The 16,872-nt window shown below is 30.9% G+C and overlaps 1 protein-coding gene across 3 annotated transcripts in view; it reads right to left on the bottom strand.

The window, feature by feature from the left end:
* Positions 1 to 16,872, bottom strand: part of LOC107441594 (uncharacterized) — a 137,980-nt gene that overhangs the window by 57,857 nt on the left and 63,251 nt on the right. For all 3 annotated transcript variants that reach the window (XM_087163275.1, XM_087163277.1, XM_087163276.1), the window contains one exon: positions 228 to 375. In XM_087163275.1, coding sequence (XP_087019401.1) covers positions 228 to 375 — 148 coding nt within the window. The remainder of the gene's footprint in view (positions 1 to 227; positions 376 to 16,872) is intronic.

Raw genomic sequence — 16,872 nt, 5'->3', positions numbered from 1 at the left:
ATAAGGATTGTTTTTGTAACCCCCGTAACTTAAAATATCATCACCACAAACTGATTAACATATTTAAATTAGTGTCCCTGAATTCATCGAGAGAAGCATCACTGTGCATGAAAATCGAATAATTAAGTTAAAAATTATAAAGCTGTTCTTTATTTTGGTACAGTATTCTTTAATACTTGCATTTTAATATCCAAAGATTAAAACAAATTAGAATTTTAAATAAATACCTCTCCCAAACCATAGTTTGCTGTGATAGTAATACTGTTCGGGTTGTTGCTGACTGGATCACATGTAAACATAACTCCCGACACCTGACATGCAACCATCTCTTCAATCACAACGGCCATCGGCGAATTTAAAAGCTGACCATGCTGTCTGCAAAAAATCCAATTACATTTTGATTACTTTTAAACTTTTCACAGTGTTTTTAGAGTTATAAATAAATAAAATCTGAAAATAGCTATTTACAATGCAAAAAAATATATATATATGTAATAACTTAGGATCAAATGCGATCAAATTTTTAACTATAATCCCCCCCCCCCTATTTCCTGCTCAGACGATCCTGCCGGTATGAAATGTGCCAGAGCACATTTTTCGTACCTTTGTAAGAATTTCATCTTACGAACTACCGGCCTGCGTCAACTGCCAAGGAGAACACCTGACTTCTTTTACTGGTTGTGGCTGAATATCCAAGACCACACAGAAGAAAAGGCTCCACCGAAATGTTGCCACCCCATCTTCTCAATTTCTGCAGTTCTTGAAAGAAATGCTACTAAAGACGAGAACTCTTCTCCAACCCCTTCTCTTCAATATCAAGACCAGTGGTCGGAAGGAGCGCAACTAGTGAAACTACTGTGGTCGCTGCATTTTTTTGCGTTGTTTGTAATGTATTTCAACAGGCATAATTTATATTCATAATAATTTTACGATGAACATTAAGTAAAATTTGCTCTTCAAATTGAAAATTCGCTTTGTAAAATTGTATTTCTGTAAGTAGGAGAGAGGTGGACAAAAGTTTTAAATTTTTCTAGATCTGAATAAACAATCTTTTCTGTCTTCGATAATATCAAAATTCGCGGGATGAGAAAAGCAAATAAAATGCTCACAAGTTCTCTATGTGTCGATCCCTTGCTTAGTCGGTATTTTTAGTAAATGTCTGTTTCCTTTTATACCATGATCCTTATCCCCCCTCCCCTGTTTGTGAGGAAAAAAAGGATTACGGGCAAAAAAATTTCTTTCCCCACTACAGTTTGTGTACAGAAAGAACTGGCCCCGCCACAATACCTGTTGCTGTCTGCTGCTATGGAAACAAGAGGGTAGCTTCTCTTCACTCTAGGGCAAACACAACAGACCGAGAAAAAAGATTCCCTTTCTCTCGTCTAACTGAGCCAATACCTGTCCTAAACAACGACCCCACACCACTATGAGAAATAATTATATTTCGTTGCCATGGTCATCCCCGCGGGTCCAGAGAAATGGCTAGGGGAAATCTTACTTTAAGCAAACTTATTTGTCTACGGTAAGAACTCCCCCCGCCACAATGCTTGACTCCGTTTGCTGTTATGGAAACAAGCGCATTTTTGGGAGGGTATCTTTTCTTCACTCTAGGGCTAACACATTAGACAGCTATTCCTCGCTATTTTACTTGCACTGGATATATCTAGACTGTGTATATTATTATAGAATCATGGAAATATTTTTAAAAACATAATTCGAAAGAAATTATAGTTTATTAAGGGTTTCTTTAAAATAGCTCATGAAAACTTTCTTCTCTTACGAGAAACAATGGAATTAATTCAATTGAAAAAAATCCGTGATATCGAATTAAATTATGTATTTAAATTTCATGTTATCTTGTTGAAAACAAGAAATTGTAACAATAAAGTTATAAGGATCTAGTAGTAAACAAATTGAAAAAAGGAAATAGATTTTCTTCAGAAACTTAACATCACTAAATCAATCAGGATGGCGGACGAATAAAGTTGAAGAAAGAAATACGTGTCACTGAGGAACAGGAATCATCATCCACTAATCAAGATGGCGGAAGAAAAGAAATAGATTTTTGTCAAGAATGGACCATCGCTATCTAACGATGAGGATGGCGGATGAATAAAGTTGAAGAAAAAAATACGTGTCACTGAGGAACAGGAATCATCATCCACTAATTAAGATGGCGGAAGAAAAGAAATAGATTTTTGTCAAGAATGGACCATCGCTATCTAACGATGAGGATGGCGGATGAATAAAGTTGAAGAAAAAAATACGTCTCACTGAGGAACAGGAATCATCATCCACTAATCAAGATGGCGGAAGAAAAGAAATAGATTTTTGTCAAGAATGGACCATCGCTATCTAACGGTGAGGATGGCGGATGAATAAAGTTGAAGAAAAAAATACGTCTCACTGAGGAACAGGAATCATCATCCACTAATCAAGATGGCGGAAGAAAAGAAATAGATTTTTGTCAAGAATGGACCATCGCTATCTAACGATGAGGATGGCGGATGAATAAAGTTGAAGAAAAAAATACGTCTCACTGAGGAACAGGAATCATCATCCACTAATCAAGATGGCGGAAGAAAAGAAATAGATTTTTGTCAAGAATGGACCATCGCTATCTAACGATGAGGATGGCGGATGAATAAAGTTGAAGAAAGAAATACGTCTCACTGAGGAACAGGAATCATCGTCCACTAATCAAGATGGCGGAAGAAAAGAAATAGATTTTTGTCAAGAATGGACCATCGCTATCTAACGATGAGGATGGCGGATGAATAAAGTTGAAGAAAAAAATACGTCTCACTGAGGAACAGGAATCATCATCCACTAATCAAGATGGCGGAAGAAAAGAAATAGATTTTTGTCAAGAATGGACCATCGCTATCTAACGATGAGGATGGCGGATGAATAAAGTTGAAGAAAGAAATACGTCTCACTGAGGAACAGGAATCATCATCCACTAATCAAGATGGCGGAAGAAAAGAAATAGATTTTTGTCAAGAATGGACCATCGCTATCTAACGATGAGGATGGCGGATGAATAAAGTTGAAGAAAAAAATACGTCTCACTGAGGAACAGGAATCATCATCCACTAATCAAGATGGCGGAAGGGCAAGTTGAAGAAAAGAAATAGATTTTCGTCAGCAACAGAACATCGCTATCTAACAATCAGCTTGGCGGATGAATGAAATTGAGGAAATGAAACTTGTTTAGTCAAATTTGCTGTGTGGGAAAACTCTCAAGATGATGCTATTCATCACAGTTTTTCTCATGAAAAAGTTTGTATGAGGGAGAAATTTCCATCCTTAAACAAACATTCAAACCATAAGGGGAAAAATAAGAAATTCTGAAATAGTACTTCCTCAAAGGAAAACGCCATATTTATCGGTTTCAAAAAGACAGAGCCACAGATCTAAAATAGAGGGAAGTTAATTTGATTAGAGAAAGGATTTAAACCAATCAGGGTCACCGATACCCAAATTCTTACAAAATATGATGAGGAAGAAACTTTTCCTCAAGTGAAGGGGATGCAAAAGGGTAGATGTGCAAGGACAGAATCGAAAATCTCTTTGAAACCGGTCAAGAATGTGGCATCGGTGACGGCGAGTAACAAAACTCATGGTAACAAAGGTAAAGAACGGAAAAAATATATGCGTAAAAAAAAAAAAAGGAACGGGTGACCTTAATTGAGACAAAACTGAAACGATGAAGAAAAAGGAAAAGGATTCAATCAAAACATAAAGAAATAGCCATCATAGGCAAAGATAAGAAAAAAATTAGATAAAGTTTAAAAGGGAGTAGGTAGAATTAAAAAAATGGAGAAAAAAAATCTAAAATAACAAAATTACAATTGATTAAAAAATTTAATTAAAGAATAGATATAGTCACTGTGACAATATTAATATTTTATTTCAACTTAGCGAAGGATAGTTACACATGAATTAAAAGCAATTTGCTAGATATGGAGTCATACACAAATAAAGGAATATGGAGAGCCATGATTGAGTCCCTATGCTGCAATTTGGAGTAAGGAGAAATATATATGTGTATACATTTTATATGCACTTAATCGTCGGAAAATAAACTTACTTTAGATAGTAACGCCTACTTTCTCTTCATTTCTTTACTCTGCAGTACGAACAACAGATAACGTTTGGTAATATCATCTAAAGTTAAACCACGAGCAACGATAAGAAAATTTAATTTTCAAAAATATAATATAGTTCTCAAGGTTAAAATTTTATAAAATTTCAGAACATGTGGAGAAATTTCCCTTATTTAAAAAAAATAATTCTACTTGATAATAAGATTTCTTTCTAGTAGGCGAAGGACGGTTACACATATTCATCAATTCATATTCATATATCATATTCATATTCATCTATCATATTCATCAAAGCAATCTGCAAGACACGGAAGAAGAAGTCAAACACAAATGGAAAAGATGGAAAGCTTTGATAGATGATCAAATAGGGAGTAAAGAGGAAAATATATCCTATATTTTTCATTTATTTATTTTTGACAGTGAATCATCCAAAGAGCAATAAGCATAAGCATACGCCGTCATTTCCTTGACAGCGAATCATCCAAAAATGGTTTGAAAAACATTAAACAGTAACGCCTACTTCCTCCGCAGTCCGCAACTTGCATATGGTAATGACGATCTTAACTAAAATGGATAATAATGTGAATTAACTTTCATTTTCAAAAATGTAATGTAGTTCGCAAGATTAAAACTGTTAAATATTTTTGGAATTCCAGAACATTTTGATACTTCTCTCTTATTTATGCGCTAACAACGAAACGGATGATATGAAGTATCGTAACTGTATCTGGCTATCATTGGGAGTGTTATATCGTTACTACAAGCCATTGTGTTGTCCTTGCATCATCATTGATGAAAGCTGATGTATAAAAGTCTTTTAAAAATAGTATCGTAATCAATTTTCACCCATGTTTCAAAGCGCTACTATATTATTACAATATTAGCATATCTACCAGTATTTAAAACTATTAAAAATTAATAAAAAAATTTTCGGAGGATAACTCCCTCTGTAAACTCACAAAAAACCTTAAAAGCAATAAAATTATTAATAAGCCAATTCACGGCAAACAAGGCCTAGTGTACACGGCCCGTGAAAAGGCCGAGGCTTTCGCAGATTCAATGGAAGAACAATTCTCCGAAAATACAAATAACTGTGATGAAGACTTTGAAAATATTGTTCTTCACGAAAATAGATTATTCTTCAACAATAATAGGCCCATTAACAACCTAGAACCAACAGATTTTCACGAAACTAACACTATTATCAAAAAACTCAAAACCAACAAGGCCCCAGGGGGAGACCAAATAACTAATAAAATGATAAAAGCCCTCCCACAAAATATCGTTAACGAACTCATCATTATATTCAATAAATGCCTAGCATTATGCTACTATCCAGAAAAATGGAAAGAAGCCATAATTATTCTGTTTCCAAAGCCACTTAAAGACCCAGTCATGCCACATAATCATAGACCTATTAGCTTATTACCAACACTAAGCAAAATATTCGAAAAATTAATTTACAATAGACTTAAAGACAAATTACACATGCTTCCTGATGAACAATATGGGTTCAGGAGCAAACTAAATACAACAAAACAATTAACCAGAATAATAGACTTCATTGGACAAGGACTCAAAAACAAGCAAAAAGCCGCATTCCTAATGCTAGACGTTACCAAGGCCTTTGATAGGGTCTGGCACGCTGGCCTTCTTAATAAATTAATAAACCTCAATTTTAACCCAGATATAATTCTTTTACTCAAGTCGTATCTTCATCATAGACACTTCAAAATCCGACTAAACAATAATACACATTCAACCAAAAGAATCATTAAAGCGGGCGTTCCCCAGGGAAGCATCCTGGGTCCAATTCTCTATCTATTTTACACTATTGACTTCCCTGTAGACAAAAATGACTATAACAGCCTGACGGCCTTCTTTGCCGATGATACAGGCGTTATCGTTAAATCCAAATCACTACCCAACGCTATTAATAAACTGCAAGAAAAAATATATAACTACGAAGACTGGTGCTCTAAGTGGAAAATAGATATTAACGCCCAGAAATCTAATCTCCTCCTAATTAAAAAACCCAGAAACTTAACGATACAACAAAATCTAACATTCTTCAATAATGATATCCCAATTGTTGATAAAGCAACATATCTTGGACTAACAATTAACAAAAATCTCAACTGGAACGACCACATAAATCATATCATAGCAAAAGCATATAGCATATATAATAAACTAAAATGTCTTTTAAACCCATACTCCTAATTATCCCTCAAGAATAAAAAAATTCATCTATATCACATACATTAGACCAATACTAACATATGCATCACCTGCCTGGTGCAACTTAAATAAAGCACAGGCAAAAAAGCTCAATGTTTTTCAAAATAAAATGTTACGTAGGCTCTGTGGAGTCCCTTATTTCATAAGAAACAATGCTATACATAGAGACTTTAAATTGAAAACCTTAACAGAAACTATCACAGATATCAACATAAATTTCTTCAATAAAGCAATAAACTGCGATGTAGCAAATTACAATAAAATATTTAAAAATGAAATGTATGCAGAGGATAGTAAAATCAGACCGATTGCGCACTTCCTAACGAGTGACGCAATTCTCTCAAATAACTTCAAAATTGCACAATTCAAACCCTAATATCTAAAAATTTCTCATTAATTTAATTAATTAAAAAGGCCTTTTTTAGGGCCAAAATTTCTCCTCAAGACTCTTAGTTCAATTTTTCACCACCATCAGTACTGGCGCTGCAAAATCAACTGCACCCAGGAAATTCCAGCCCCGCCCAGATCCAAACTAATAGACCAATCAGATCCAAGCTCCGCCCCCAATATGATCTTAATAGTTCTCTTGCTAATTCTTTTCCCTTCTAGATTCACATCAAGACGTAAAGCAACTGATGACCAACAAGCTGAAGATGAAGAGGTAAAAGGCACCTTCGGGGCCTGAAGGCCTCGGCCAAATCAACGACGACGACGACCTCAAGCAAACGAAGAGAAATATTTCTAAATCTAAATAAAGCTGTCTGCACAATTTTTTATGTGCGGATGGCAAGATGATTTGTGAAAAGTTTAACTTTTCTGATTTCTGCATAAGGAGAATATCAGTTTTTTTCATGAAACTAGAAACTATTCATATCATCATTAATCACTTCTTTTAATATTTTTTACTTTACATATTGACTATTTATCCATTGTTGTAAGTCTCATCAATGAGTAAAATTGCTTCTCATTTTCAACATTCTAATTTAATCTCTCAATTTGTATTCCTTTGCTTATTTTTTTTTTTTTTAAGTACAGGTGATTATTTTTCAAATCCTGGTAATCGCCTACTTCCTTACGATTAAAAAGCATTCGCATATAAAGTAAAAATTATTGTATGTTTTAAAACCAAAATGATCTGCATTTTTACAGGAACTGTTGACGTCTAAAAACTTAATAAAGAAAGATTTATCAAAATGTATTGCAGTTGTTAGGGAGCAAAATTTCTAGTTACTTTAAAAAAAAAAAAAAATTCAAGGAAATTTAAGTCAATTAACTTTTACAATTCAATAGCTAAATCAATTCGAGCTTTGTAAAATTAAATCATTTTGCCTTTCTGGCTTCAGTCTCTTATTAAATTAATTCAACGCTAATTTCAGATTTTAAAATAAAGAATTATAAATGTAGTTATAATAATTCAGGGTTAGAAGTAAAATAGTAGATGAATTAAAGAACAATTTTACGCTGTGTTTCATAACTATCACTCTTAATATATATTTGAAGAGTCTTTGCCAAAAATGTAGCTCAAAAACTAAATGATTAAAAACTTATCTAATTCATTTTTTTTTTGGAAAAATTATTTTAATAGTAAAAGTTGGTAAATAATAGAAAGACAAAAGTTTATAATTAATTTGCTTAGTCCGCTTTTAAATGGCAAAGTTTTTCTTTCACCACTACTAGAATTAAATTATGCAGATAATGGACATAAGTTTGCTTATTTCTAACCCTATTAACATGGATGCAAAAATTTAAATAGTTGGAAAATTGTATTAGGATTTCTTTTTACAGAAAATATACGTAAATTTATTCTGATGAATTCCATTAGCAATACCATACTAGCATAAAATTATTAAAATTAAACATACTATTTATTACTAGACAAATTTGGTTGGCGGAAAAACAAATTTTTAGAATCAAAATCTTCAAGCCCCTATGCCAGGGATGGCGAACCAATGGCACGCGTGCCATTTATGGCACGCGACACAATATTTTGGGCACTCCACCGATCACAATTGTTGTTGGACTATGAAGCATATGTAACAATTAAATTAAAATTCGCAAAAAATAACCAAAATAATACACAATATTAATAAAAAAATTAAAAATTAATGCTAAAAAAACAATTAATAACTATAAAAAACAGGCTAACAATAAATAACTAGTAAAAGAAAATCAACAGTCCTGCTTAAACTAACATCTTACAACCTAATTAAGTTATTTGTCATCTAATCTGCAACAACAGAAGTCACACTAATGTTACTTTAAAGTTGAATTACGCGTATAACTGAGATGTAACTGCAAAATGTATTTTTTTTTTCAATGTAAATAAGGAGTTTTGAGTTGATAGTATTTAGTATTATTATTTTCACAATAATCACGAGTCAAAATTACGGCACGTCTATGACCTCATTAAGCAATTTTTTAGAGAAAATGGCACGTTGGTGTATAAAGGTTCGCCACCCCTGCCCTATTCGATCAAAATGTAATCACAGGTCACTGTGACAATATTTTATTTCAACTTGGTGAAGGGCAGTTACACACGAATAAAAAGCAATTTACAAGACATGGAAGTAATATTTCAATTTGGAGTAAAAGGGAGAAATATTTATGTATGAATTTTATACACACTTAATCGTCCAAAAATGGTGAATTTACGTTAGACAGTAACGCCTACTTTCTCTTTGCTTTACTCTGAAGTACGAACAGATGGCGTATAGCAATACCCATCTAAAGTTAAATCACGAGCAAAGTGAAGAAATTTTTTTTTAATTTTCATAAATATAATGTAGTTCCCAAATTTAAAACTGGTAAAACTTTAAGAAATTTGGAGAAATTCCTAATTTTTAAAAAAATAATTCTACTTGATATTAAGATTTTTCTTTCTAGTAGGCGAAGGAGAGTTACGCATGAATTAATAGCAATCTGCAAGACATGGAAGAAGAAGTCTAACACAAATACCAGAAGATTGAAATCTTTGATAGATGATCCAATAGGGAGTAAAGAGGAAAATATACCCTATATTTTTATTTATTTATTTTTGACAGGGAATAATTCAAACAGCAATGAACATTTTATATACACCGTCATTTCCTTGACAATGAATCATCTAAAAATAGTTTGCATACATTGAGCAGTAACGCCTACTTCCTCCTCCGTGCGAACAACTTGTATATGGAAATGATGATCTTAACTACAATGGCTAGTAATGTGAATTAACTTTGATTTTCAAAAATGTAATGTAGTTCGCAAGATTAAAACTGTTAAATATTTTTGGAATTCCAGAACATTTTGATAATTCTCTCTTATTTATGCGTTAACAACGAAACGGATAATATGAAATATCGTAACTGTATCTGGCTATCATTGGGAGTTCTATATCGTCACTACAAGCCATTGTGTTGTCCTTGCATTATCATTGATGAAAGCAATTGTATTGAAAGCTAAAGCTATTACCGCATTTATCAGGATTTTATTATTCGCACACCGGGATTCGATGTCAGGTATAAGATTATTCATATTTTTAACTGCAAGATTTGCATATACAGATCTCATTGCAATAGCAGTGTCGTCTGCTTAATAGACAATGAGACTGTTTCTTTGACTTCATCTGGATGGAAAATCATTAGTAAAAATTACGTAGTGTATTGGTCCTAAAATGCTTCCTTACGGTAAACCTGCATGTGTATTTCATTTAGGAGAGAGGTGGCCATTTAGACGTATTTGAAATGTTCTATTATTTAAATATGAATCAATAATTTTAATGATATTGAACCTGAGTCAATTAGTTTTGCCATAAGTGGTGCCAGACGCGGTCAGAGGCTTTGGCCACGTCTAGCATGAGCAGGGCTGTGGCTTCGTTCTTGAATAAACCATCACTGATGAAATCAATTAGGTGTATGAGCAGTTTAGTTGTTAAGAGTTTCCTTCGAAACCCATACTGTTCCTTCCGTAAAAAAGTAAGTAAGGGTTCGTGCCTCGTATTGTTTCTAATATTTTTTAATACTTTCACGTTGACGAATTTCACTGCTACTTTCACTGTGACTAATTTCACTGCTACTATGCTTTGGTAATTTCACTGCTACTGTCGCTGCTCCAAAAATCATAGTGAAAATGTTGTTTTTCACAATTTGATTTCTTTTGACTGCCAGTAGCTACTCCATACCGTGCCTTTGGAAGCATTTTCCTTGCTCTGCTGTGATAAATGTTGCTGTTATTTCTGATCGAATATCATAACGGCTCATATATCATATTTTCTCGGCTAACTGCGTCCAGTTACTGTTTGAATTCGAACGTAAAGTCAAAATCTCTGTTTTGATCATTTGTTAAGATTTCTATAATTTGTGGTCTGATAAAAATGTTATATAACGAAGAATCTTAAAAATAATCTTATTACAATTTTTTTTTCTCGCATATATTTGAATATAGTTAAATTTTTATTTACTCAGAAAATTTAAAGCTAAACATTTTTTTTATTGATTTTTTTTCTTTAAATGAGACTTGATGTCTTATTATAAATATAAATTATACAGTAAATAAAAGTCTGAAGCTAAAAACTGTATATTTTTGCGAGTTCGTAAAATTTGAGAAATGATCGAGGCAAAAGATTTTATTTATAGACTTGATATTTTTACATCAAGTTATTGACATTTATATTTTAAGGTGTGAAATCAATATTCTATCTTCTCTCCCCCCCCCCCTCCCTTCGTTTAGCTAGTTATTGCTTTTGTGAAATGAAAGTGACAAAAGAGAAATAAAAGAAATGAGACAAAAAGAAAAACAGAAATAGTAAGAAATCAGAAAAGACGAATACATCAACAAAAATTTACTTATGGAAATTTTAGGAAATATGCGCAAATATTTTACGTTTTTAGTTATTTATAATGTTAACTATAATTTTCTCGCGCGTGAGAGGAAGTGTGTATTGGTAACAAAGCTGACCTTGCACTTTGGTAGAAAGCCCGAAACAGTTACGTTATTCTCAATAAATTCGGGAAAAACGAAAACATAACAAAAATTAGAATTTTTGATACTAATGTTAAATTTGTCCAAATCAATGGATCCGAGGATCGATCAATCAATCGAACTTCAAGCATTTAATTAAGATAAGTTTAAGAAAAGAGAGTTTTTAAAATAAAAAGTTGGCAATTTAAATCGAAAATCTCAAAATTTTGATCGTGGTCCTCTACCATTTTCTAATATTTTGCCGAACCCGTACAAGCTGAGCATCTTTGAATAAATATCATACCTGCCAACTTTTACGCATTTGGCGAGAAAATTTTATTTCGATATTTAAAGTGGTAGTAAAATGTATGCTTTCTATATATTCTTTGCATTTATAAACTTGATTTATTATCTTTTTGACCACCACAATTTTTTAAAAATTAAGCATATATATTAGTATAATATACATGCTTAATTGTATATAATGTCTACTAACTACTTAACTACTAACACTTTCTGCGCAATGAATGCGCAGTATAAAAATATATAAATTTTTTATAAGAATTATAAATAATATTTTCTAGTAATTTTAGTTCAGTTTGTATATTGGCTGGCTGCCTGCCCACAAATAATTATCTTTTTAAATTTTAGTCGCTCATCACACTGATGCAATGAACAACGTTTTGAATACTGTCTGATAGGACCTTCAGAAAATGAGAAGCAAACGGATACGAATTCCGCACCCGGCTCGCACCTACTACAGTGCTGATGCAAAATATCCTCCACGGTAGACGGATTATGGGATTTCGTGGTTTTTTTCTTCGTGTAACGCAAGCGCGGGTTAGTTTCAATAAAAAAATTTCCCCATCACTTGATCCAAGAGTTCCCTTGTCTTCTGGATTGGGAACAAAATTACAAGGTGACGTTGTTGAACATTGGTAACAGTAAACCCAAAATTGGGTCGGCTGTTGAACGACGATTATGAAATAAAATAAAAACCACGCGCTCCAATCACAATATTTTTCAGTAATATCCTGGTATTTTTTTTCTTCTTTTTTTTTTTGAGAGAGAGAGAGTCAGATTTAAAGCTCTTAAATATCATTACTTAAACTGCATAACATATTTGAGTTTGGATGGAGTTGGATGACTGCATTCAAATCATCCTACTCCAGTAATTGTTGTCGAAACTGGTTGTCGTAATAATTTCATTTAAAAACAATAAAAGGTTTCAACTTAAACAGAGCATTTCATAAAGTTCAACCTTAATGTATATTTTTAAAATCCTTGATGAAATTTAAGTAAAAAAACGAGTACACACATTAAGGGTCATAAATTAATGATTAGACAAGGAAAAAAAAATCAAAATTTAATGAATCATGACTGATGAAGGTGGGATTGACTAAAAACTTGTGATTACTAGAGAAAACAAAACTTAGAAGGCGATTAAATCTTAACACGTTCGTGCGTCATCGGCCATTCAAACTGATTTTCTATTCTTCATACCGCCTATTTAACAATTAATTTAACTGATACGATGACGTTTTAATTTTTTTCTCCTCTATGAAATATCAATTTGCAGCTTTTACAACGTGTTAGATGTAATTACAGAACACCCTGTATGATATACAGTATTTTACGTGATTATTAATTAGGTAATTTTCACAATCAAATTTAAATAGGATAAATAGCTTTTCTAATACCTAAAATTTAAAAACATCATTTTTTAACTTCCTGTAATTACTACGTCTCTTCAAAATTATGTTGAAAAATTTTGATGTTAAGAATGGTATAAAATGTTTCATACCTTTTAAAATACACTTCTTTTTATAATCATTAATGAATAAAATACAAATAATATTTAATTCTTAAAGGAACTTCAACATTAGTTTTGGACAAATGAATTTTACTGTAATGTGAAAATATTTTTAAATTCTTGAATTTAACTTCATAGATACGATGGAAATGCAAATTGTCATAGCATTTGTGCTCATATTTTCGACCGCTCTTTAGAATGAGCTATTGCAAAAAGTTGCATAGATTTTACGAAAAAAAGACCAATTAGTGTTCAAACGATATTGAGGAGCATTTAGAATGTCGAAGGCACTCTGGGAAAAAAAATTAAATAAATAAAATTCTGCTGCTTTTATCCTTGTGTTTCATACTAGGTTTATCAGGCATGTTGCAAATATTGATGAGCTTTCTTAGAGTTTTTAATATCATTGACGTTTGGAACAGTATAGTCGATTCTGGTAATGCTGTCATTAAACTATAAATGAAATTTCATCTAGAAAGAGTCAGCCCAGTTTGAACTCCATCCTAAGCACACTTCTCTTCAAATACAATTAATTCATATATAAAACGTAGCAAATCAAAATTGAAACATTATTTATTGATTACCAGTTAACCTCACTATTTTCCTTAGTAATAAGCAATGAAAACTCACCACTCATGCTCTAAGGAAAATCTTTTTCAATGGATGCATTAGAGTTCAAACAGCGATTTTACAAATAAACAATTAAAAATAAATAATAAAAAGTACTGTTAAATTAATGGGGTATGCTTTTTTATTCTATGCATTAATCATGGGGTTAAGTATAGGCTTACTGTTTGCGGGTTGCAGCCCAAGGATAAAAAACGACAAAAATAAATAAAATAAAAAAAGCTATATTCAATAATTTTTTGAAAAAAATTTAAAAATTCCAAAACTGCTAAATAGTATGAGAAAGAGCCTTAGTGCAGATTATACATAAAATGCCAATTCTATACATGCAAATAAAATAAAAATTATATATATATATTTTTTTCATGCGTAAAAAATTAACTAAATATTTAACAAATCTTTTTCTGTATTAAATGTATAAAAATTTATTTTAGCCATGATAAAAAAATGAAGAAAAAAAATTATATATGTGTAACCTGTTATGAAAAAATGAAACTTTACTTTACTCATAGCTTTTTTTTAAGACTATGTACAAAAGCAGCTTCTTTTTTATATTAGGTTTTATTTCATACCAAACTTTGAGTACATTAACATTGATACAAATGGTAAATAAATTAAGAATTTAATATACTTTTTATGACCATTTAAACTGTAGTTGATTTAGACTAAGAAGAAATAATACACTTCTCCATTTGATTACAAAACAAAAAATTATTATTTTAGGCTATAAAGTAGCAGTAACCATGTAAGCATAAACAAATACTGTTAATTCAAATAATAACAAACAACTTAATTCTATTTACTTAAGCTGATTTGAAATGAGATCCACAATCTCTTAAGATGTTCTTTGGTCTCCTTATGTTTCTAAACAAAGCATAAAAAATAAATGCCCTTTTAACATAAAACGATACAGTTGTACTGTAAAAAAAATTTCTCCCTTCATGTTTCAGCATTCATGCATAACTTTTTCAGAAATATATATATATATATATATGCTTGCAACATATAGACCAATTTAAATTAGATATTCATTCAACACAAAACAATCCTATAAAAGAATTTTAAAAAAAACTTTAATGAAATAAAAATTAGAGTAAATTATTTACACTTTTTAATATTGTCATCAATAAACAAATTTTGTGTATTATAAAATCATATTATGATTGTGCGAAATAGAGACACTTTTTTGAAAAGCCACACAATCTCCGGTACACAAAAAAATTAATTAAAACAGACACGAAAGCCACACATCAATTAAAACGAAAATGTATTCAAATTCATCTGAAAGTAAGATCAAGTCAGTGGTGTTACATCCTTTAGAACTGCTCTTAGAAGATATTAGATGGTATGTTGTTATTTTGCAGTACTGCCAATGGTGGATACGATGTATTTTAGATGTAAATATAAACTACGAAGAAGTTAAGATACATTTTCTACAGTTTCATGGACCCTCACTGTCATACTCATACCCACGGAAGCCTTTGATATTGAAAGTAAATAAATCACAGATCATTTAGAAGGTTGAAGTACTAACAACAACAGGTTAAGATTTTTTCATACCGTCTAATGAGATAAAAATAATTAACAAAAAAATAGCACTACATCATTCCTAACTATTTCATAAAATTTTATAATGCTATATGTTTAAAAAATTACTAATTCTGTTCATAGCATATTGTAACAGAGTTAATAATCATAATTTTATAAAATATTTTCTATGAAATAAATGTTATTCATATCTTGTAACTATTTCACATATTTTTTGCATATCAAAAGGTAAACCATTTTTTAATAAGAAAAATATAATACACTTGCTAAAAATAAAAATGTTATTTTCGATACATTTTAGGAGCCAAAAGTATGGGATAAATATTACTTTTGATATGAATGATCATTGATTTATATATTGGTTTAAGAATTTTAGGCTTTTTACTCAGATTTCCACGTATATTGTATGAAATGTCTTAAAGGGGAAAAAAGTTGTACAGCATATCACTTTCAATTAATAAAAATTTCGGTTTGCAATGATTAATGTTTTTTTTTATTTTTAAATTTCAATTTCTATGCTACAAATTTGAAAGGTGTAGAAAAATGTTGCAGTAAAAAAAAAATATTTCTTTCGTAATTCTTTGAGACCACATATCACAGGTCAAAGGCCAAATCAGGTTGCTTTGAAAGTTGACCTAGCCTCAGAAAGTCATATAAGGTATCAAATGAAAGGTCTATTGCAATGGTGTTTCAAATCTTTTTTTAAACACCATTTACTTTCTTCGAAAGTAAAAAAAAAAGTAACTTATAAAGTAAATTTCTTAAAATAACTTTTTTTAAGTAAAAAAAAAAAGTTACAGTTATTTATATGTATGCAAGTTAGTGGTTTTTTCAATGAAAATTTTATTTTTTCAAGTGTTTATAACTTGGGCAAATTTCAAATTAAAAACTGTTCAAATTGTTTACTTTATCATGTGTGCATGTTCCACCAAATTTCATTAAAATAGTAGGGGGGTCAGTTCAAAAGTGATTGATCTGTTGTGGAATGACTCATTATGAAATTTTTCCTTTGCTAATATTTCCTTCAACTTATTATATAAATATAATTCAAATTTTAAAGGATCTTTTTGATTGATAGCTTCTAAATCAAAAAATAAAAAATTTTACTCTTATATGCTTCAAATATAGATTTTTATATATTTATAATTTGATTGTTACAAAATTGTTTTTCTAATAAAGCAGTGGTAAGTTTAAAAAAAGCAACATTTTTATACTAGCCACATGATGCACATTTGACTTAACTCTCAATACACAGCAGTAAATAATATGTAATCAAAAATCTAATCTATCATCATAAAAGTAAGTAGTCAACTATTCGAAAATAAATTTCATGTAACATGAATTTTTTTCATTTCCAATATTATTGTCATTTCCACAGAATTTTTATCATTTCAATATTATTGTTTATCATGATGTGCTTAGATTCACAAATATATTATTACTTTTCATTCCTTCCAATTAAATATATAATAATTGATAACCATATAAAAATTTTATCGATGATTTTTAACTCTTGCCATAGTTTTATTAGCTAGCCATAATTTTATTTTATTAAAACTGCGCTTTACAAATTCATTAATAAAATGTTATAAGTAG

This window comes from Parasteatoda tepidariorum, chromosome 5 (genome assembly GCF_982258835.1).
Source record: "Parasteatoda tepidariorum strain Cologne lab strain chromosome 5, Ptep-v5.0, whole genome shotgun sequence".
NCBI lineage: Eukaryota > Metazoa > Arthropoda > Arachnida > Araneae > Theridiidae > Parasteatoda > Parasteatoda tepidariorum.
The sequence above is the reverse complement of the archived record's forward strand: the minus strand, read 5'-3'. Positions and strand labels throughout refer to the sequence as shown.